At 48.0% G+C, this 21,745-nt stretch overlaps 2 protein-coding genes across 3 annotated transcripts in view; one reads left to right on the top strand and one right to left on the bottom strand.

Moving 5' to 3' along the window:
* The window catches only part of IGF1R (insulin like growth factor 1 receptor), a 313,412-nt gene that overhangs the window by 279,856 nt on the left and 11,811 nt on the right, over nucleotides 1-21,745 (top strand). For both annotated transcript variants that reach the window (XM_057543127.1, XM_057543128.1), the window contains exons 16-20: nucleotides 3,534-3,763; nucleotides 4,029-4,139; nucleotides 8,266-8,425; nucleotides 11,291-11,420; nucleotides 18,131-18,265. In XM_057543127.1, coding sequence (XP_057399110.1) covers nucleotides 3,534-3,763; nucleotides 4,029-4,139; nucleotides 8,266-8,425; nucleotides 11,291-11,420; nucleotides 18,131-18,265 — 766 coding nt within the window. The remainder of the gene's footprint in view (nucleotides 1-3,533; nucleotides 3,764-4,028; nucleotides 4,140-8,265; nucleotides 8,426-11,290; nucleotides 11,421-18,130; nucleotides 18,266-21,745) is intronic.
* Nucleotides 20,888-21,745, bottom strand: part of PGPEP1L (pyroglutamyl-peptidase I like) — a 64,794-nt gene continuing 63,936 nt past the window's right edge. Inside the window, exon 5 of the mRNA XM_057543135.1 lies at nucleotides 20,888-21,160. Coding sequence (XP_057399118.1) covers nucleotides 21,010-21,160 — 151 coding nt within the window. The 3' untranslated portion in view covers nucleotides 20,888-21,009. The remainder of the gene's footprint in view (nucleotides 21,161-21,745) is intronic.

The following is a 21,745-nucleotide window of genomic DNA, read 5'->3' as shown; positions in this document are numbered from 1 at the left end:
TTTGAGCAGTTCACTGAATATGTCAAAAATTCTGGGACTGTCTGGGCTGCCCCAAGGAAAAATGGGCTTCAGAGATGAATGTGGCCAGCACAGTAATCCATTTATTTAATTGCTTGAAATTTTATGCTAGAATGAAAAAAGCTATATAATTGTCAACATCTAGTTGGAAGATATGCTGCAGCTGACAAAACAGTCCTTTTAAACTAGTTTCAGCTTGAGTTTCATGTCATTATAATTGTCTTTGATCACTACGGCGTCTCTGATTTTTGTATCTTGGGGATTTTCTGTTCATTCCCTCCTGACTGGGGTCTTAACGATTCTTACCCTCATGGCCTGTTCACATTCCCTCTGGTAGTAACTCATGAGAGCCATTTAGTTAAACGTCTGAGACGGTCTGACGTGGAAGTTTTTTTTTTCCTTATTTGCTGTCTTGTCTTCCAAGTTTGCCAAAATCCTAACTTTTCAAAGTAAGTCGGGGTGAGACATTGGTCATTGGGTACCACTGACTGGCACTTTGCTAGAGACGTTCACAAATGCCATCCCATTTGATCCCTGCATCCCTATAGGATGGGTTGTCTGATGCTCATCTGTCTGTCAGTGGGGTAATGAGGCTCAGAGGAGAAACTCGCCCTGGTCACAGAACTAGGCAGTTGAGAAATCAGGATGAGGCAGCCCCTGGCATCTTGTTGACATGTGATGCAGTCGCTGTGGGGAAGGACTGTGAGGTCTTGGGGGCTGGGGAGACCGGCAAGCTGGCCCACAGGAGCAGCTGGCCAGGGTTTGTCAAGTGAATAAATAAGTGCATGGAATCGGCTGGATGTATTTAGAAGACACGTTTGCCTCGCTCATGCTTCAGAAGTGGAAGTGTGTGTGCGGGAGACGTGAAATAAAGAGTCATGATTATTCTAATTGCTCATCCTGATCAAATGAGAAAACAATTTAAAAGCACTATATAAGTGTGTAAAGTTTTATTACTGTGATTTCTTTAATAATTTCTAATTCAAATTGTGTTTACAATAAAGCCAATCAAAAGCAGACTCCTCTGAATGCGAAGCAAGGTAGAATAATGAGGACATTATTCTTCTTCATATAAAGGTCTCACAAAGTTGTATTTTTAAAAGACGTATATATGTACACACACACCTACATGTCTGTATGTATGTGTGTGTGTGTACATATAAGAGAATGTTCTGGAAGGATACACACCAAACTTAAAAGAGTAGTTACTTGTGAAGAGGATCTTTTTCTTTAAAAAAAAAAAAGGCAAGACGATTTTTATGCATTGTTTGAATAAATAATAGTTTTTTTTTTTTAATCAAGTAAGGTGAGGAGTCGTCACACACTTAATGGGATTTATAAGGAAAATGCAAGGCCACTTCCAGCTCTATCAGTGTGGAGTAAGACTACTGCAAAAATCTGCTCGGTTTTGAAATAAAGCATAGAAGATTGGCATTTGTAGCTTTGACTGTGAAGGATCCAGGAAGTTTAGAGAGAGCACAAATACAATCATATCAGACACTAACGGCGATTTGAATTCAAACTTTGTGTCTTTCCAGAGTGCCTTCATAATATTTCTTGCTTCTTTAAAAACAAAACAAACAAACAAAACTTACTGTCACCCAGGCCAACAGGTAGGAAGACTGTCACCTTATTTGAACTTAATTTATTCAGCCTTTTGACAAGCATCTTATAGCTAGTTTCCTCAAGGGGCAACAAAATGACATTGCAGTTCAAAAAGGCTTTAAAAACTTCTCTCTCCAGAAGCTAATCTGCATGTCACCATTCTCCAGAGTACACTGAAAATCCCCTCCAGGGAAACGCTGATAACATTGTGCACGTAAACCTCTCCTGCCTGGCAGGGCTTAGGACTGCTGGCTAAAGTCAGAGTTATTGGGTTGAATTGAGAGAAAGGATTGTGAGTATTGACTTCAGCTACCTCCCAGGAAATGAATGTGATTGGTTTTAAGTCCATGTTTCATGGTGTGTTACATAGTTAATTCTGATTAAAAGCAAGCCTGGATTTTCAGAGATAAATGGATATATACAGTGTCTCTTTATACTTTCTGAGGGGTATCAGGAAGAGTCTTATCTACTGGGTTGTCTTGCATACTTACTCTCCTAAGTGAGCATCAGCCCCTTCTTCAGGGCTATAAGCTGTCTAAGCCATATGGAGGTTGTAATTCCATTTGTGAAATTCCTGAACACATACATACGTACTATGAAATACAAAAATGTATGTGAAAGAAAATTCTAGATTGATTAACATAGTCCCTATTGGAAATTCCTTAGAGGTATAAATTGGTGGTATCTCCTGGGCCTAATTTATAGACATCTTTGCTTTAAGACATCACTTAAAGGTAGATACCTGGGACTTGGGGGTGTCGGAATATAGCTGTCAATCCACTGCTTCTCTTACATCCAGCTGCAGGCCCACGGTTAACATCTGAAAGCCTTAAGGCAAACAGATGCCATCCCAGGTTCTCAGTCCTTCTGCATTGCTAAGCCAGGACCACCTCTTTCCTACCAGTGGAGCATGCCAAGGGTTTCCCTCTCAGGCAAGGACGTAAGCACACAGCATTAGAAGAATATGATAATAATTGAAATTTCTTATGGAGCTGTAGAGCAGGTTGATATTATTTTAGTTCTCACCTACCCATCAGAGTGGTAGGATGGATCTTCTGTTTCGTTTTCTTTCTTTCCTCCCTTCTTCCTTTCCCTCTTTCTTTCTCCTTCCTCCTGCCTAGAATTACTTATTTATTTTCTTAAACCAAATTGAATCTGACCAGAAGCATAGGCTGGACAGGAAATCATATTCAGGCTTAGTCATTACCAAGCCCCACCCCCCAGCCCCTCACCCCAGTGGTGGGAGGTCCCTGAGTTCACAGGCCCCAGGCCTAAGCCCTGGGGAGGCCCTTCTGCTCATCAGCTGTCCCTCCATGCTGGTCACCACTGAATGCCCCTCGGTGCCAGAGCTCAGTTGCTTCCGTACCTCATCCATCACCCCAGGGTCTCTGGCAAGGCCAGAGAAACTGTCCAGACTAGAGCAGAGCTGCCAATGGAAATAGAGTGCCAGTCCCATAAGAAACCTGAAATTTTTCTAGTAGCCACATATAAAATAGGAAAAAGAAACAGGTGAAATACATGTTGATAAGGTTTTCTTTAACTCAATATATCCAAAATATTATCAGTTTTAATATGCAGTCAGTAAGAAAATTATTGAAATATTTACATTGTTTTTTGAAATCCAGCATGAATTTTATACTTATAGCAACGTCTCAAATTGGACGACTTTCTGGTTCTTACATGCTGTTGGTATCTTTGAATTATCTAGAACTCCTTGAGGACTTGAAATTCTAGTGTTTGACTGTACAGTGGCCTTGCTGAAATCCACAGCCTGTGGGAGATTCCAGAACAAGCCATATCCTTGTCTCCTGCTGTTCTCCTCTGTGGGCTCTAGGAAGTGGCATCTTGCCCTCTTTGGCCTGGAGTTTGCCCAAAGCACGTTGTTTCAGTTCTGGCCTCTTCTTCCCCAGTGTACGTGCCTGACGAGTGGGAGGTCGCCCGGGAGAAGATCACCATGAGCCGGGAGCTGGGGCAGGGCTCCTTCGGGATGGTTTACGAAGGTGTCGCCAAGGGCGTGGTCAAGGATGAGCCTGAGACCAGGGTGGCCATTAAGACGGTGAACGAGGCCGCCAGCATGCGCGAGAGGATTGAGTTTCTCAACGAGGCCTCGGTGATGAAGGAGTTCAACTGTCACCACGTGGTAAGAGAAGGGCCCCCAAGTGTTGGGGAGCACACTTGTGGGTTTGCTGTCTCGCCCTGTCTTCTGTAGGGATCCCCCCCGTCACCCCACTGTTCCTGTAGACACTGTGCACATGAAGGTTCTGGATGTGATGCAGGGCTGGCCCGTGAGCCCCAGTGGCCCATCGTACGGGCTCTGCTCTGGGCCAGATGGTCCCAGCGGTGGGAGAGCCGCAGTCGTGGGCAGCCTTCACCCTCTGAGCCCTTCTCTCTGTCCTTCCTCACAGGTGCGCTTGCTGGGTGTGGTGTCCCAGGGCCAGCCGACGCTGGTCATCATGGAACTGATGACCCGGGGGGACCTCAAAAGTTATCTCCGGTCTCTGAGGCCAGAAATGGAGGTCAGTTTTGATTTTCACTGACATCCCATGTTAACCGTTCCCTTTCCTTTAGAACCTTCCCCCAGAAGATACTGCGTCTTTAAATCCATTCACTTTTCTTGCCCTGTGGTTGGTTCTTAGTCCTGTATATGAAGGAGTTCCCTGACTAGAGAGAGACCTGGATCTTTTGTGAGAGGCACTTGCCAGTCCGCAGGTACCTTATTACTCAAACCCCTGTATGATTTTGCTGCTACATCATTCCCTCCACCCCCAGTCACCTCCTCCACCACCGTCTCTCCCTGACTCCCACCCACAGACCATGTCCGCGCTGCTCCCTCCCTGGAGCCTTTCCTGCCCCCCACCCCAGCCAGGAGTGCCTGTCTCCTCCACTGCCTTCTCTCCTGGACCAGCTTTCTCTTGTTTAGTTCTTAGTGGATCCCCATCTAGCCCATTATGTTTCCTGTCCATCCCAGACCCAGTGTAGCTCAGTGTCGTTTTTGTCAGAGTTCACTGTCAGGTTGACTTGATTCTTGTGCCGGGTGTTTTCCCTCCCAGCTCTGTGCGCAGACACCCACTCACTCACAGGCCCCCACCCGACGTGTGCCCCATCCCCTCCTGTGGGCAGTCTGAGCCTTTGAGCCGGGGGAGCCCCATTTCTCAAGCCCTGCATCCACATTTCAGGCTTTATCCCGAATCAGTGTCTTGCTTGAGCTTCTGAATGATCATCACCTCAGCTGCCCAATCATCTCTACTTCGTATGAAAAAAATATCAATTTGTGTTACCCTGGTGTCTCCCCGTGAACCCAGCTTTGTAACATTTGGAGGAACGACTTTTAAGAGTAAACTGGGAGATAAACACTTAGAAGTGACACCAGCAACATCTGCCTTTCACTTGGCTGCCTTGGTGGGTCTCAAGTCCTCACTTGGACCCTGACTTTGCTGCCTGTTGAGGAAGCTTTGAGTCTGCTTTTGTGCCTTGGATCCTCCCCTTTCTCTACCCTTCTTGAATGTCTGTAACCTTTCTCTGTTTGAGCTTAATCTTTTGTTTTCTTCTTTTAATTGGCAACTTAATCATCTCCCAAGTAGTAGTTCCTTAATTTTTGTTCCAAGCACTTGTTCACACGTGGCTTCCTTTACTCACAGCAGATGATGCGTGTGGTTCTGCAAGGGCCGCGAGGCCCAGTGTGGACTGAGGCCCCGAGCAGGGCGGTTTGCAACACACCCACCCTCTGCTCTGCCCAGTGTGGGTCCCTAGCTCCCCTGGATCTTAGTGCCTTTTCCCAGCTCACTTTGGAATACACAAGCCAGCACGAAGGAGAAAAGCTTCATCAGCTGGGTGACTGGAGATGTGGCAGTATGTTTCTTATCAGATTCATTTAAGGCACCTCTGAAAAGTCTGAAGCACTTACTTCCTTCGTCCCCAGTTTCAGGCACAGAATAAAAATTTGCAACACATAGCCCTAGTCCTGGCTCTGCCACTACCTGTCTGCATCCTCAGGTGGCTGCTTCAGGCTCTGGGCCTTGGTTTCCTTATGTGTAAAATAAGAGGGTTGGACAAGATGACTACTAAAGTCCTTTTCAGATCAAAAATTAACTTTAACTTTAAAAAAAAAAATTTATTTATTTAATTTATTTATTTTTGGCTGCATTGGGTCTTTGTTGCTGTGCACGGGCTTTCTCTAGTTGCAGTGAGCAGGGGCTACTCTTCGTTGCGGTGTGCGGGCTTCTCATTGCGGTGACTTCTCTTGTTGCAGAGCACAGGCTCTAGGCGCCCGGGCTTCAGGAGTTGTGGCACGCAGGCTCTAGAGCACATGCTCAGTAGTTGTGGCGCACGGGCTTAGTTGCTCCGTGGCATGTGGGATCTTCCCAGACCAGGGATTGAACCCATGTCCCCTGCATTGGCAGGCAGATTCTTAACCACTGCGCCACCAGGGAAGCCCCCCCAAAATTCACTTTTAGATTTGTCAGATTTAAAGTTGTTCTTTCTAACCCATGTCAAGTATAAAAATACGTATGCTTGTCCTGTGGTTTCATTATACTCTACTTGGCATCTTCCCCCAGTGAAGATTCATTCACTTCCCTCACTAAATGGGAATGCTTGTGTATAAGCGTCTTAAGTAGTTCTAAACAAGTTAAATATTTCTGTTTTCTAAGACGTCTGAAAGAATGGCAGTATTAGCACCATGACTGACAGAATGTCAGCCCTCTCCTTCAATACTTAAAACCAGGTTCCTTTTTTTGATTCTGTTTTTCATATTAATATTATGAAGCGCCACTTCTTTTTTTTTTTTTTTTTAAATGGAAGGCTCATTCTTTTTTTTTTTTTTTTTTTTTAAAGGATTTTCTTATTTATTTATTTTATTTTTGGCTGTGTTGGGTCTTCGGTTCGTGCGAGGGCTTTCTCCAGTTGCGGCAAGCGGGGGCCACTCTTCATCGCGGTGCGGGGACCACTCTTCATCGCGGTGCGCGGGCCTTTCTCTATCGCGGCCCCTCCCGTCGCGGGGCACAGGCTCCAGACGCGCAGGCTCAGCAATTGTGGCTCACGGGCCCAGCCGCTCCGCGGCACGTGGGATCCTCCCAGACCAGGGCTCGAACCCGTGTCCCCTGCATTAGCAGGCAGATTCTCAACCACTGCGCCACCAGGGAAGCCCGAAGCGCCACTTCTAATAAGCGCCTAACTTAATATTCCACAACTTAAGTATTATGAGCATAAAGTTAACATTTTACCTGCCGATTTCCTGGTGTACCATGCATATCTAAAGCTCTGAAAAGGTTAAAGGGAATGTTAGGTCCTGAGGGGAAAAGGCTCCTCTAAACAAGGCCCCTTTGTAAAGGAAGGGGGTAGTTTTGGCTTATCCTTCGGGTCATCACATCACTTCCCCAGGCAACTCAGTAATGAGGATTTTAAATCACCACAGACAGTCCTGATAGTAGCTTCAAAATTCAAGTGTAGGGAACCAACCCCCAAGTACTTGGAGAGTTGTTATGCTGCTCCTAGCTTTGGGGCAGAAACTAGCACCTCACTGGGCGAAACCAGCATTCCCTGGGCATGGACCTTGGCCAGGCAGTGGCGGACACTTGCCATGCATGGTCCCAGGTCATCCTCCCAGCAGTGACCCCGCCTCGATCCCATGTGAAAGAGCCCAGGCAGGAGGCCAGACTGTCTGATCCTAAAGCCCAGACGTGTTCTTCCTGTGGCGCAGGGTTTGAGCTGGGAAGGGGACGTGTGGGACCTGTCAGAGCAGGATGGCTTTGCCGTGTTGTGACAGATGCTCTGTAGTCAGGGAAACTGAGGTAAAGTCTGTTGAACTCACACAAACAAGAGGTGGTCAGCATCTAAACTGGGGGTGCTGACTGGTTTCCACACTTTCTTTTAGGATAAAGAGGCTTGGACACACATTTTATATAAAACTTTTCTAAATGGATTTATTATTTGGGGGTATTTCTTCTCAATTCTGAAGTCAGTATGTTGCCCTTCTCTGCAAAGACGAAACGTTTATCCGTGTTACCTGTCACTGTTGGACATTGGTCCCCTCCAGAATAAGCTTCTGCTGGACTTAAATGAACTGTCAAGGGCTTGCTTTCCTCAGCACCCACAGAAAATAATAATCCAAGGAATGCCACTCTGTAAGGTGAACAAATTAATCTTGATGGTTTTGTACTTTAGAAGAAAGTTGAAGGGAAAGAAAAGGATTAAATAATTTAACATAGGAAATAACACATCCAGTGTCCATTCAAGAAACCCGTTTGCTTATTTCCACATGGCCTTTGTAATGTCCTCTCCCTCCTTTTCCCTGTGTGGAGTTGGATTGTAGAAATAAAAGGAACACATACACTAATTGGAATTTGAATATCCAGAATTTTTAACATCAAAAATTGCTGGTTTCACTTTAAATGATGTTGGCCCCACCCAAAATCGAAGATGCTGGTCCCAAGTTGTGCTAATAGGTGCTTCTCTCTGCAGCTTTGTGATGTGGTCAGAGGGCAAGTGCCATGGCCTCCTTCTGAGCCACTCCTGTGTTTCTTAGCAGAATGACCTGTGGTGCTCAGATTGAACAAAGGTGGATTTGCAAACCGTGAAAGAACACGGGGAGGGAAAAATTCCTAAATTCTCACATGGATTTTTTTTTTTTTTAATCTCCAACAGAATAATCCAGTCCTAGCACCTCCCAGCCTAAGCAAAATGATCCAGATGGCTGGAGAGATTGCAGATGGCATGGCATACCTCAACGCCAATAAGTTTGTCCACAGAGACCTCGCTGCCCGGAACTGCATGGTGGCCGAAGATTTCACAGTCAAAATCGGAGGTGTGTCCTTAGCTTTCCAGATCTGAGCAAGAACTAAACTCGCACATGTTTTAGGGGCCAAGTGGGCATTAGCCTGCCTGTGGAGAGGTTTTCCGATGCATCCCGTGACTGCAGAGTCTTACTCTTGGGAATAATGTGATTGTGTCCAGTCAATAGTCACAAACCCAGCCAGCCTGGCTCTAATCCTGATAATGCATGGGCGCAGTGGTCCAGGCAGTGGCCAAGGGTGAGCTGAGGCCGTCGTCCCTGAGGTTGCCTCTACTGGCACTTGAGGCATTCCTTGGCAGAACAGTTCTAAGCATTGTTTCCAGAAATAGTTGAGACAGTGTCCTCAGGTGATTTTGACTTGTACCTAAAAGTTGCCCTCCATACTACCAGTATGTCCTCCGGTTTTCCAGCTTACAAGGAACATTGTCTGCCTCACAACAACAAGGGGTCCATGGCGTTTTCTAAGAGGTGAGGTCCCCGATGGTGAAGCCCGTGCACAGAGCAGGAGTGGTTACAGGATGAGGGAAGACCGCTGCTTTCTGGGGTTCACACCTGAGCTGGTCAACCTCGGAGCTCTTGATCTTTGTTGCAACCCTTACTTATTAGCGAACTAAACTCCTCCTTAGACCCCTTGTTGCCACCACCCACTGTAACACCAGAAAAGGGGGGTGGATTATATTTCTGGTCACTGGTGAGGAATTTATTTTGGACTTTAGGTTTGGATTTTACTTTGGTCCTTGAATCTGCCTGATAAAACACATAAAACATCAGGGCTGCGTGGGAACCACCTGCTCTTCCCACTATGAGATGATGATGTCTTAGAAAAATGCTAAATATTTATCCTGAGAAGCTACAGGAAGACTTTACATCCAAAAACTATGTAAACCTCTTTGTCTAGCTCTTGAACTGTGTGTTCTGGAAGTGCTCGCCTTCCTTTAGCAGTGTTTTTGGGGTTTTTTTAACAATGATTTTGAATGACTATTTTGGCCCTTTGGTGAACAATGAGTATCCCCTCTAGAATGGTTTCCCAAGTGGGGATGGGCGTCTTTATCTTTCACTTGAAGGAGCTAGAGGTAATGGATGGAGCCATATCGTATAGCAAATATCCTTGGCCATCAGTTATTCCGTGTGTCCCTGGGTTGGCCCTTTGAGGCACCCACACATTTGACACCCCTGAAAGTCTGAGGTTGTCTTGCCCTGGGGCTCTCAGGGAAGAGCCCCTATGGCTGCTGCCTGGGCTTCCTCTGTGTACCCTGCTCCCTCCCCTTCCCTTCTCAGCGAGGACTCAGATTGTTCCCACAGAGATGCCAACCGGCTCCCCTTCCCCAGCTGCAGAGCCCAGGCAGTCACTAACTAAACTAAATCCCGGTTCTGCCACTAACAGACTTGAGGCTTGTGGCAAGTGTCTTTAAGTTCTGTGAGCCCCAATTTCTTGACGTCTGAAATGGGGATGATGCTGTAAGAGAGCCATGAGATGCTGGGAAAGACTCGGTGCAGGAAAGCACCAGGCACATACGTGCTGGGTGTGGGCAGGTCCTCGGAAACGGAAACGTTAGTGTCTGTGGCCTAACTCAGTTCCTGCTCCTTTACTTCCCTGCTCGCCCTCACTGCGGGAGAGCCATTTTTTGTGCCACTTGCCATTGGAAGTCCAAATCAGCAAGGACTCTATTTGCTATTTAACCATGTGGCATATTTATAGTGATGTTTTCTTTGTACTGTGTTTTTTCTTCTTAAAATTTGAAATTTTTCTTTTGGGTTAAGGAAGAAATAGTCTGTGCTTTTTTTCTGGGATTTCTGTCTTTCCTTTTTGTGCAAGGAAAAGCAAATTCTCTAATTTGCATGTCACTGGATAGTTTGGAGATAAGACTTTAGCACTTCGTTTTTATTCTTCGCTAGGATTCAAAAATGTTTTTCTAATGCCCAGTGTCCTATGGATTACAAATATGACAAGCAATTTTACCAGAGGCAATTCGATGGCCGTTAGCATAGTACAAGGATTTTATGTTGATTAACGTCCAAGGAACTTTGTTCTCTGTGTTTGCTTTGTAGCCTTACCTCTTTGTGGCAGAGTTAGAGACATAAATGAACATTTTAAAAAGGAGAGCAGCCCTTTCTCCTGGGAAGGAGAACGGAAGAGTCCCTGTAAGAAAAGGTTACATGATTGAGTGGAAAATCAAAATCTGACAAAGAAGCAATAATTTAGGATTATAAAGCAAGCCTGCCATCAAACATAATTATGTGACATCTTCTAGAGACATGGAAAATGGAAGACATTTTCAAAAATGAGTGGGAATATTATGTTGAAAAACATTATTGAGTAATAGCTTCAGGGGCCTAGTAAATACCATCTCTTAGGCATCTTACTGTGTACTTTTTTCATCGTGAATTGGTACTCTCAATATTTTCCCCCTTATTAGATGGTGAAACTACTTTCTTTCCTCTGATAATGAGGCAGTGTTACCAAGTAAATAAAAGTCAACATGCTCCTGGCTATTTGATCATGTTTTTAAACCACATACAAATGACCTTTGCTCTACTCAGTACATATTTTCCTGGTAAACTATGGGTCCTGATGATTTGTAAGATAACTCTCATTTTAAATGCAATGAGGGAGCTACCTTCTTAAAAGAATCACATTGTAAATATATTTAAAGGCAGAGATTTCTGGGCATTTGCTTGTCATGTGACTCACCGGTCCTCCCCTACAGTTTCTGCCTCATCAGGTGGCAGCATGGATATCGGCCTACCTAAAGCCAGTTTGCCCTTGGACTTGGCTGTGGGCACAGGACCCTCCTCTGAGACGTCACTGTGCCTCTTAGCTTCTCCCCCGACATTACTCACACGGGGTAACTCTCGTGCCTCCTCTCCTCCTCACAGATTTTGGGATGACGAGAGACATCTATGAGACCGACTATTACCGGAAGGGAGGGAAGGGGCTGCTGCCTGTGCGCTGGATGTCCCCCGAGTCCCTCAAGGATGGAGTCTTCACCACGCACTCTGACGTCTGGTACGAGAGGCCTTTCCTGTAACGCCAGCCCCCGGCCCCCACGAGTCCTTTCCTTTCCTCCTGTTTTCTGTTCATTGTTACCCCTTTCCAGCTTTGACTCAGTGTGATGGGGGCCACCCCCTCATCACTGACGTGTTCCTGTTGTCAGTGGGCACTTGTGGGATCTAAAGAATTTGTGGGACCAACATTTCTTTCAATGCTTAGCTGCTCACCGAGTGGTTGGGAGGCCTGGAGACACACCACCAGGGGCTAGGGTATGGGGACAAGCCAGAAAATTTTACCTCTTTCTGCCTCTCCCCCGCCTGCCTTCTCTCATTTTCTTTCACAATAAATAGATGCGACGTGTGTGCGCGCACACGTGTGCATATGTGTGTGTTTGGGGAGGGGGTTGCTTCACCTAATTAAACCTTCAGATTGCAGACAGTGCTTATTTTAGACCCAAAGCTTATGAGTCTTGATGTGTTTTCCTATTGGTTCCATCTGCTGTCTGTCCTCTTCCAATGGGCACCTATCATTGTTGACCCAGGGATGGTGTGGAAAGCAAAATGTCTCCCTTAGTCATGGACGTATCTTGGGGTAGAAGGTGCATCAGCTGCGGATGCAGAGGTCTTTTGATAGTATTGTTTATTGCGGCTCCTCAGCAACATTGTGGAGAGGTGGTCAGGTTCTGAAATACAATTGAGGTTCTTGGCAGGCGAAGGCCCTGGCACGTCTACCTTCTAGAACGTCGGCTAGTTTCTTGGCTGTCCTCTCAGGAGATCCCATTGCTGGTGTGTTACAGAAATGGTAGTTGTTTACTCCAACTGTAGGGATGACCACATAGAGGAGCTATTTAAATAGTGACCGACATCATTTTTTTTTTAACCTCGTGAACCTTGGGATCAGGGGCCTTGGATCCTATTTTGAAGACAGGTGCGAATTGGAAATAGCATTTGAATGTGACCCAGCAAAGCATGATTTCTTCTTGAGCTCAAGTGTGAGGTCTGTTTTGCAATCAGCCTATTCAAGATGGTTCCCTCTTCACAGTCAAATCAAAGTGTTCAACACCATTTTTAGATATAGAGATGATGGGGAGAGGACAGGCCTGGGTCCACACCCGCATCTGTTTATTCTAGGATCCATGCTTCCAACAACTTTGAGGTCAGCTTACAGTGCAGTAAAATAGAAAACCACGAGAGCCAGGGAAAACAGAGGCAGGGCAGGAAGATAAAACTAGAGTTGTTAATATCTCACAGGCTAAGTTTACCAAATTCTCGTTAGCAGCAATTGCAACAAGCAGCAGTAAAGGGTGTTCATTGCCATTTTTCTCCCATTTGATGACGTATACATTATGAACGAGTAAGAAAAAATATATATAAACAAGAGTAGGGATTTCATATTCATTCCATTCCCTGTTCAGGCTTTGACAGTGCTTTAGTTTTTTTTTTTAACATAGCCTTTGAGGATAACACTGGTAAGGTGGGTAGGCTAGGACAATGGAGAATATGGAAGGCTTCTCAGCTCCCCAGGATCTAAAGTGCTCCCTCTTGAAGGAATGAAAATCATTTCTGAGGGTATTCAATGGTACAAAACAGTCATCCCTAAATAGTTAAAGTCTAGAAAGAAATACAAAGAATTGTATTTGACTTTGCAGAAGATACCCTAGAATTTTAGGATCAGAAGATATTCTGAGGTCGGGACCAGTCCCCAAACCCCATCTACAGCGTCTTTGACAGCTGGTTTTTGAGCTTCTGCTCACATATTTCCAGGGACTGCTAATTCCTCTCTCATGAAGACAGACAGCCCTAATCCTTAAGACATCCTTGGGTTTTGCAGGTCTTTCTCATGCTATGCTTAAGTCGGCCTCTTGCTGACACCCCGTTGGCCCTTCTCTGTAGCACGGTTGCACACCCTGCTCTGTTTTTGATAAGACAGGCCTTGGAGTCACAAGGAAGTGGTCTCTTTTCTCTAGGTGGAATGTCTTTAGGTTTTCCTGCTATCCTTGGAGACATTATTCCCAGGCCCTTGGGCACTGTCCTTGTTCCTCTTATAGCTCCCTTGTAGCACTGTGTCCCTGCAAATGGTTCCTTTGGGTTAGAAGACACAGGTGTGCCCTCCAGGCATGGAGGGAACCAGGCACAGGACTGGGGAGGGGGAAATCCATGGCTTGAAGGTGTGTTCTCTTCCTGGGCAACTGAATCACCCTACAACAGTCTTCATTTCTTGACTTACTGAGAAGCTTTCCAAATGGCCACAAATATCCAGGGCTGGTTGCTCCCTCCTAGAGTTATTTGGTTCTTCAGTGGCGAATTCACATCAGCAGGTAATGTGGATATCTCTGTAGGTTTCGATTTGCTGGTGGGTGGGACATTGACAGATCCCGTCCTGGTATGAGGAGGTGTAATTATTTATTTATTTTTTTAAAAGGAATTCCTTTATTTTTATTATTTATTTATTTATTTATGGCTGTGTTGGGTCTTCGTTTCTGTGCGAGGGCTTTCTCTAGTTGCGGCAAGCGGGGGCCACTCTTCATCGCGGTGCACGGGCCTCTCACTCTCGCGGCCTCTCTTGTTGCGGAGCACAAGCTCCAGACGCGCAGGCTCGGTAGCTGTGGCTCACGGGCCTAGTTGCTCCGCGGCATGTGGGATCCCCCCAGACCAGGGCTCGAACCCGTGTCCCCTGCATTGGCAGGCAGATTCTCAACCACTGCGCCGCCAGGGAAGCCCGAGGAGGTGTAATTATTGAATGCTGACTTTAACCAGCACTGGAATTGAAGTGAGTCTCACACCAAGTTGTCCCTTACTTGGGAAAACAACCCCAATGCTCGTAATTAGAAAAGACTTCACACAAAGGCATTTATCTAATGTTTAAAGATTAAATCCATAAAATTCAAAGCTTGGTTTTGTATGAGGCATTAAATGCCAGTGCCACATTGTAAATGACCTGCTCTGAAAAACATGCAGGCGTTGCATATTTCTCAGTGTCTCTGGCTGTGTGGCCTTGGTCAAACCATGGGGTATCTGTGGGCTTTAGCTACTCCATCTGTGAGGTAAGGTCTGTTTGGGGATGTCTGCAGAACCTCATTAGATGTTTAAATGGCCCCTGTGACAACTGGTGATGACAGGGAGGAACGTTGGTGTTGGGTAGAGATGCTTTAGCCTCCATACCTTGGGCAGAAAAATGGTTGAACTCGGCTAGTCATGTCCTGTGAAGGACGCCAGCACTAAGTGGCCCTCACAGACAGGTGACACTGACATCAAACCAGAGTCACTCCAGGGAAAGCCTTTGTGGAGAGCTGGCTCTGTCACCTTCTGTGTTCTTTCGTGTGTGTGATCATGAGGACCTGGCATGGCCCAGGCACAGTGCTCAGCATGTGCAAGAACCAGGGTGCCTAGAGACATGGTGGTTGTCCCTGAGGGATGAAGTCTTGTAGAGAACAGGAAGCGACCCTGACAGGCTGGGATCACAGACTCCTTCCCCGAAGAGCGGGAGTCGTGGGGCACCCTGAAGTATGGACTGTCACCTTCCGAACAGTGAGGAAGTGGGCTCTTGGCGGTGGGAATACTGGGGGAAACCACGGTGGTGGGAAGCGCTTAGTGCGTGTGGAGGATGGTGGGACTTCCTCGGGGGAGTTAGGCTGAAGAGAGCTCAAGTGAGGCCTTGGCTCTTGTGTTAGGGGTTTGGGACTAATTCTGCAGGCTCTGTGAGGAGAGGCTTCTGAGCCGGAGAGTGACCTAGAGCCGTGTTTGAAGAAGTTCACATTAAGCTAGAGTGTGAAGCTCCTCTGAGTAAGACGTTGGTGCCAAAAAGGAGGCCTCCTGTGGGCCAGGCAAGGGCGACCATCTGCGCTGAGGATGTGCTGGGAGGACGAAAGGAGGGGAGCAGACCTTTGGGCAGGTCTGAGCCTGCACGGGCAAGCTGTGGGGGTTATCTGAGGAGGTGTGGGAAGGATGACCTCGGCGTGCTATTGAGTATAGTTAGTTCCCTGTGCTCTACCGTAGGAGTTTGTCGTTGGCATGTTGACTCTTTTAAGCTGAAGGAGTCGAGAAGTGGAATTTGCAGGAAGGACTCTCTGACCTTCCCCTGAAGCAGGCTTATGACCCTTATATGCCCTGGAGGAAAGAAGCATCCTTATTTCCTAAGACACCAAGAGGAATCTGGACTAACAAGTCTTGCTGGGTTTCCCCAGTTCACTGTACCCTTTGCTCATATCCTTCTGTCCTGTCACCTTTTTCCATGACTTTGTGCTCTTCATCAAAACTAATATAAAAAATGCTTAGGTTTTACTACTTTGTTGGGTCTTCATTTCCTTATGAAGGCTCCTGTGTCGTGTAAAACTTATATTTAAAAAATCTGGGGGCTTCCCTGGTGGCGCAGTGGTTGAGAATCTGCCTGCCAATGCAGGGGACACGGGTTCGAGCCCTGGTCTGGGAAGATCCCACATGCCGCGGAGCAACTAAGCCCGTGCGCCACAACTACTGAGCATGCGCGTCTGGAGCCTGTGCCCCGCAACGGGAGGGGCCGCGATAGTGAGAGGCCCGCGCACCGCGATGAAGAGCGGTCCCCGCACCGCGATGAAGAGTGGCCCCCACTTGCCGTAACTAGAGAAAGCCCTCGCAAGAACTGAAGACCCAACACAGCCAAAAATAAAGAAATAAATAAATAAAGTAGCTATAAAAATTAAAAAAAAAAAAATTTGTTAAAAATCTGTACCCTTTCTCTTGTTAATCTGTCTTTTGATACAGAGCCCCAGCCGAGAACTGAGCAGGACAGAAGAAAAGGATTTTTTTTTCCCCCTCCTCTACAAAGGAAAGTGGCATTCTCTAAGAAAGTTAATATTTTTTTCCTCGCCTGCCCCAAACCCGCTGGGAAACACTTTTTAATTTCTGAAGAGTTTATTTGATTCACTTATGAGAGAAGCTAAACGCATGAGCTTCTGACTTTATACTAGAGTTGTGGTTCTCATTTTAGTGATGTTACACTAGCAGTGGTTCTCCACAGGGTTGATGGCGTCTCCTAGGAGACATTTGGCAATATCAGGGTGGCGAGACAGAGTTGAGACGCATTAAGGTCAAGGATCCACAGTAACCCAGAGCTTGGAGTGGGGCAATAGGCGCTGAGTGGTCAGCACGGGCGCCGTCTGGTGGGCGCTGGCCGCCTGAGAGCAGCTGGCACAGCCGAGGAGCGTGTGGGGCAGGGGGGGGACGTGGGGCTGGGCGAAACCGCATTTTCAGGTTATTTCTCAGGCCAGGCCTGCCGTCAGTTGGGTACTGCATTTCAGAGGTGGAGTTGGGAGCCGTGGCCTCTGAGGCAGCGACCTAGGTGACCAGGCCAATTCAGTCTGCGGAGATCCCCCAGCCCAGTTTGATGGGGGAGCCCACTGCCCTCGGCTGGGCCTGCGAACACTGCATTTGGGCCTCTGGGCCTTCAGCTTTCCTAGGTCTCTCGTGCAATACCAAGACTATTTCTCGGTCACTGAGGTTCAAAAGGATCTTGGGTGGGTCGGTCCTCTGAGGGCTAAGATTCTAAATATTTATGTCTGACATCTGCTCTCAGCATCAATTTGTACAAAACCCTTTTGTTCATGGAAAGGAGCTGAAGCATCGAGTAAAACATTCTGATACAAAGTCCGCGGCCCTCCTGGCTCGGCTTGGCCAGGATCCGCAGAGCTCTGGGCAGGAAGCACCGCCCCAGAATTTTCAGTGCGGCTTTGCCCACACCCCTGGCCTGCGGAAGGTCCAGGAAGCCCCTCGGGCTGGCCAAGCAGCAGGCTTTAATCTTTGGAAATGAACCAAATGGAAAGGCAAATAGACCGTGGAGAATTTGTGAAAGACGGTGATGTATGCTGGAAGGCACCTTTATTTTGCAGATTACAGCACTGCCTTTTTTAACATCCTCAGTCTGAAATTTCTGTGTATGTGTATACCTATTTTAGTTTGTTTTCCAGTAGTAGGATCTTCTAACCTACAGGCAGAAGCGCATGCGAGGCAGAATCGCTCCCTTCTCCCCTTGCTGACTTGGTTCCTCGGCCACCCCCTTCCCCCCCCCCTTGGCTAAACTCTGGGCCTAAGGATTCTTCCTAGTGCGCGAGCCCCACCCCAGCCAGTGCCGCCCCTCTCTGTCCCCCACCTGTGAGGCTGAGCCCCTCGTCTCCCCGGGCCCTCCTGGACCTGTAAGATCCCCACTGAGCTTTTCGACACCCCAAGGCCCAGGCCCCCACCCCAGACCAGTGAAATCAGTCGGGGGCCCAGGCATCCATAGGCGTTAAAAACTCAACCAGGGGTTCCTGTGTAGAGAAGTTTCAAAACGGGGAGCTTGTTGAACAGCTTGCTTGTCCCAGGATGCATTTAGTCCCAGGGATTTGCACTGAATCACTGTCCCAGCCGGGCCTGGGGACCAGCATTCGATTATTGGTGGTATAAAGCACATTAGGGAGACGCTGCCCTGCAGGGTCCTGGCTGGGGCTGGGCCCTGAACTCAGCTTGCCTGGGGCTCCCATTGGAGATCACGTGCTCGCTGGCTGTTCAAGGGCCCTGAACACTCCCTCCCCGCAGCTGGCAGAGCTGTGCCACCAGGGCTGCATCGACTCTACGACACATGAGGATGGATGTTCCACACTTAGCCCAGGGCCTGGCTCGCTGCCTGACATGCGCTCAGTCGCCCAAAGGGAGAGGGCTGTGTGGCTCTGTTCACCCCTTTCCGAGCACCTCACGTTTCTCTTCTCCCTGTAGGTCCTTCGGGGTCGTCCTCTGGGAGATTGCCACGCTGGCCGAGCAGCCATACCAGGGCCTGTCCAATGAGCAAGTCCTTCGCTTCGTCATGGAGGGCGGCCTTCTGGACAAGCCGGACAACTGTCCTGACATGCTGTATGTATATGCTGGGTCCCTCTGGCCCCGGCGGGTGCTGGGATGACCAGAGCAGTTAAGAAGAGGGTTTATCCTAATGGAAAGAACCTGTCCCTTTGGGCAAGTGCCTTAATCCTGCCCCATCTTCCTTAATCCTGGGGTTCGGATTTGCAGTTTGCATTGTGGTTTCTCAGGCCAAACGTCTTTGTGAAATACTTGACCAAAGCAATCCCTGCTGATCTTCTCCAGGCAGAGTTTTTTTAAGAAAATGTAGCAACATGACACTGATTACTCTTAAGCCACAGTCCCAGGCTACTCCCCAGCCATCAGCAGGGCTCCTCCAGGCCTGTGGACCTCAGACCTCCTTTTGCAGGCGGTTCCAGGATGCTGCCACCACCTGCGGTCCCCCCATGTTTCTTTCCTGTTAAGTGTTTACAAAAGTCATAAAAGGCCGGTGAGTGGCAGGCTCTCAGCAGCGTCCTCCAGCGGCTGTGCCGACCTAGAGGCGGTCAGGGGGCCTCCCGGCAGGCAGAGCCCTGGCATGTAGCTTTCTGTTCCTGAGATCTGTCAGATAACGGGAAACAGTCCATGACGCCTCGTGGGCCTCCCTGCTCAGTGTTCTTAGAAGAAGCCCCTCTGTCAGTTTAGGTCAGAGCTGCTGAAGGTGTGAGGGTGTGCAGGTGTGCTGTGGTTGGGTCGTCAGGTGCAGACAGGTACAGATGGGGAGCAGTGGACTTGCTTTCGACATGCACATTAAGGCAGGGCTCAAGATTCTTCTGGATCCCAGTAGGTAGAAGGTAGGCTACCACTAATACTTCACGACCAATGCAGGAATTTTCCAGAAGTGCTTTTCAGGACAGATTTGGCCTCACACTGGAAAGGGCCCCAGAGGAGCTGTTGGGCTGTCTCCGTGTCTGTGGAGGGCTCTGCCCAGATCTGCCACCTACCCGCGCACCAGCCTTGAGTGAGCACTGACTTGGGCAGGGCCCCGTCGTGGTGGGGTGATTTACAGATGTGAGTCAGACGCCACGTCGAGTGGGTACCAGGGAAATCGGCCCCAACAGCCAGGAAAGCTCTGTTCATTTGGTCTCCCAAGGTTTCCATGGATCAGGAAATGGGAGTGCTGGCTCCTCTGCTCAGTCTGATGAGGTTGAGATCAAGATGTCAGCCCGAGCTGCGAACATCTGAGGCTCGTGGAGCCTCCCTCTCCCAGGCCCCTTCAGGTTGTTGGCAGGAGTCAGCCCCTTGTGGCTGCAGGACTGAGGTCCCAGGGTCTTGCTAGCTTTCAGCTCCCAGTCCTTGCCATACTTCCCCTCCACTGGCCTTCTCACAACAAAGCAGCTTTCTTCTTCAGGGCCAGCAAGAGAATCTCTCTGCTGCTTTTTGACATTTTTTTTTTTTACCTGATTAAGTCACATCCACCCAGGATAATCTCCCTTCTGATTAACTTAAGAGTCAATTATTAGAAACCTAAATGGAGGAGTGAAATCTCATCACATTCACAAGTCCCTCCCACTCAAGTGAGGGGATCATACAGGGCGTTTACACCAGGGGAGGGAATCTTGGGGACTGTCTCAGAATCTGACTGCCTCAGCCTGGGAAGCAGAAACCATTGTCCTGTCAATAAACCAAGGTTTTCGGGGTTTTTTTAAAGCACTTTTAGTGTAGCTTCCAAGACTGAATCCCTAAACTCCAGGTAGAGGGTGGGGGTGGGGAGTGGGGGTGGAACTTGTTCTCCTGGCTCTGACTGCACTGCTGTTTCAGGGGTACATTAGCTGGGTATCCTGCTCTTTAACTGCTGCCTCTGAACATTTACTCAGCCAAAGCCTGTTCTATCCCAGGGACATCTTGCATGGAATTAGGAAAGAGGCCAGAGAATGCTGCAGGAAAGGGAACATCTTTGCCTCAGAGTGTATGTGTATGTGTGAGTCTGAGAGAGAGAGTGTGTGTGAATGTGAGAGTGTGTGTGTGTGAGTGTGAGAGTGTGTGTATGAGAGTGTGTGTGTATGTGTGTGTGAGAAAGTGTGTGTGAGTGTGTGTGTGTTTGTGTGAGAGTGTGAGTATGAGAGTGTGTGTGAGTGTGTGTGTATGAGAGTGTGTGTGTGAGTGTGTGTGTGAGAGAGTGTCTATGAGAGTGTGTGTGAGTGTGTATATGAGTGTGTGTGAGTGTGAGTGTGTGAGAGTGTGTGACAGTGTGTGAGTGTGTGTGTGAATGTGTGAGTGTATGAGAGTGTGTGTGAGTGTGTGAGTGTGTGTGACAGTGTGTGTGTCTGTACGAGAGAGAGTGTGTGTGTGTGTGTGTGTGTGTGTGTGTTGGGGTGGGAGTACCCATTGATCATCTGAGCATGGGCCCAGACTAGGAAACCTGCATGTGTCCTGGACGTGGGGCACAGGATACACCCACGCATGAGAGGAAGCTCCACTCCTCAGAGGGCTGTGCATAAGGGGGCAGTAGGCGTCCTGGATCCCTCACCAACAGACTCCCTAGTACAGCCTCTTCGGACTTCAGGACCCAAAGATGGAAGAGATCCACATGGCCGCTTAGTGCATTTTCTTGCCCCTGGTGGAAACTCTCCCTCTCTCCACCTGTGTTAGTTTTTTTTATTTCCATATAACATTACCCGAAACCTAACAGTTTAAGACAACAATAAGCATTTATTATCTCACAGAGTTTCTGGAGGTCAGGGATCCAGGAGCAGCTTAGCTTGCTGGCTCTGGCCGGGGGTCTCCTGAGGTCACAGTCTGGCTGGCAGCCGGGGCTGTAGTCATCTGAAGGCTTGACCAGGGCTGGGATCCACTTCCAAGATGGAGAACTCACGCCACCAGTTGCCACGTGAGGCCTTAGTTCCTCTGTGACGCTGCTTGAGTGTCGTCGTGGCATGCAGCTGGCTTCTTCTAGAGCAGGGCTCAGAAAACCTTTTCTCCAAAAGGACAGATAGTAAATATTTTCAGCTCTGCGGGCCCCTACGATCTCAACTGCAGCTACTCAACTCTGCCGTTGTACAAGAGCAGCCAGAGACATCACAGGAACAAGTGTGGCCGTGCTCCAAGAAAACTTTATTTCTGGATACTGAAATTTGAATTTCACATAGCTTTCATTTTGTCACAAAATATTACTCTTCTTTGATTTTTTTTTCAACGATTTACAAATATAAAAGCCATCCTTAGCTCATAGGCCTTACAAAATTAGACAGCTGGCCAGATTTGGCCCGCGGGCCTAGAGCTTGCCTCCCCTACCCCAGAGCAATTGCTCCCACAGCAGAGCAGAAGCCACAGTGTTCTTTGTGGCCTGGAAGTCACGCTCCACGGTGTCCACAACCTCATATGGGCTAACGGGTAGCCTTATTTGATGTGAAAGGAGATTATGTGAGGTGTGGACACCAGGAAGTGAGGACCACTGGGGTGTCAGAGGCCAACCACCACACCCCACTGATGACTGCCCCCCTCACAGGTGACTGCCCTCCACTTTGAACAGTGCAGCCACTATATTCATGTCAGCCC

Source organism: Balaenoptera acutorostrata, chromosome 3 (genome assembly GCF_949987535.1).
Source record: "Balaenoptera acutorostrata chromosome 3, mBalAcu1.1, whole genome shotgun sequence".
Taxonomy (NCBI): domain Eukaryota; kingdom Metazoa; phylum Chordata; class Mammalia; order Artiodactyla; family Balaenopteridae; genus Balaenoptera; species Balaenoptera acutorostrata.
This window is presented reverse-complemented; position numbering and strand designations above follow the sequence as displayed.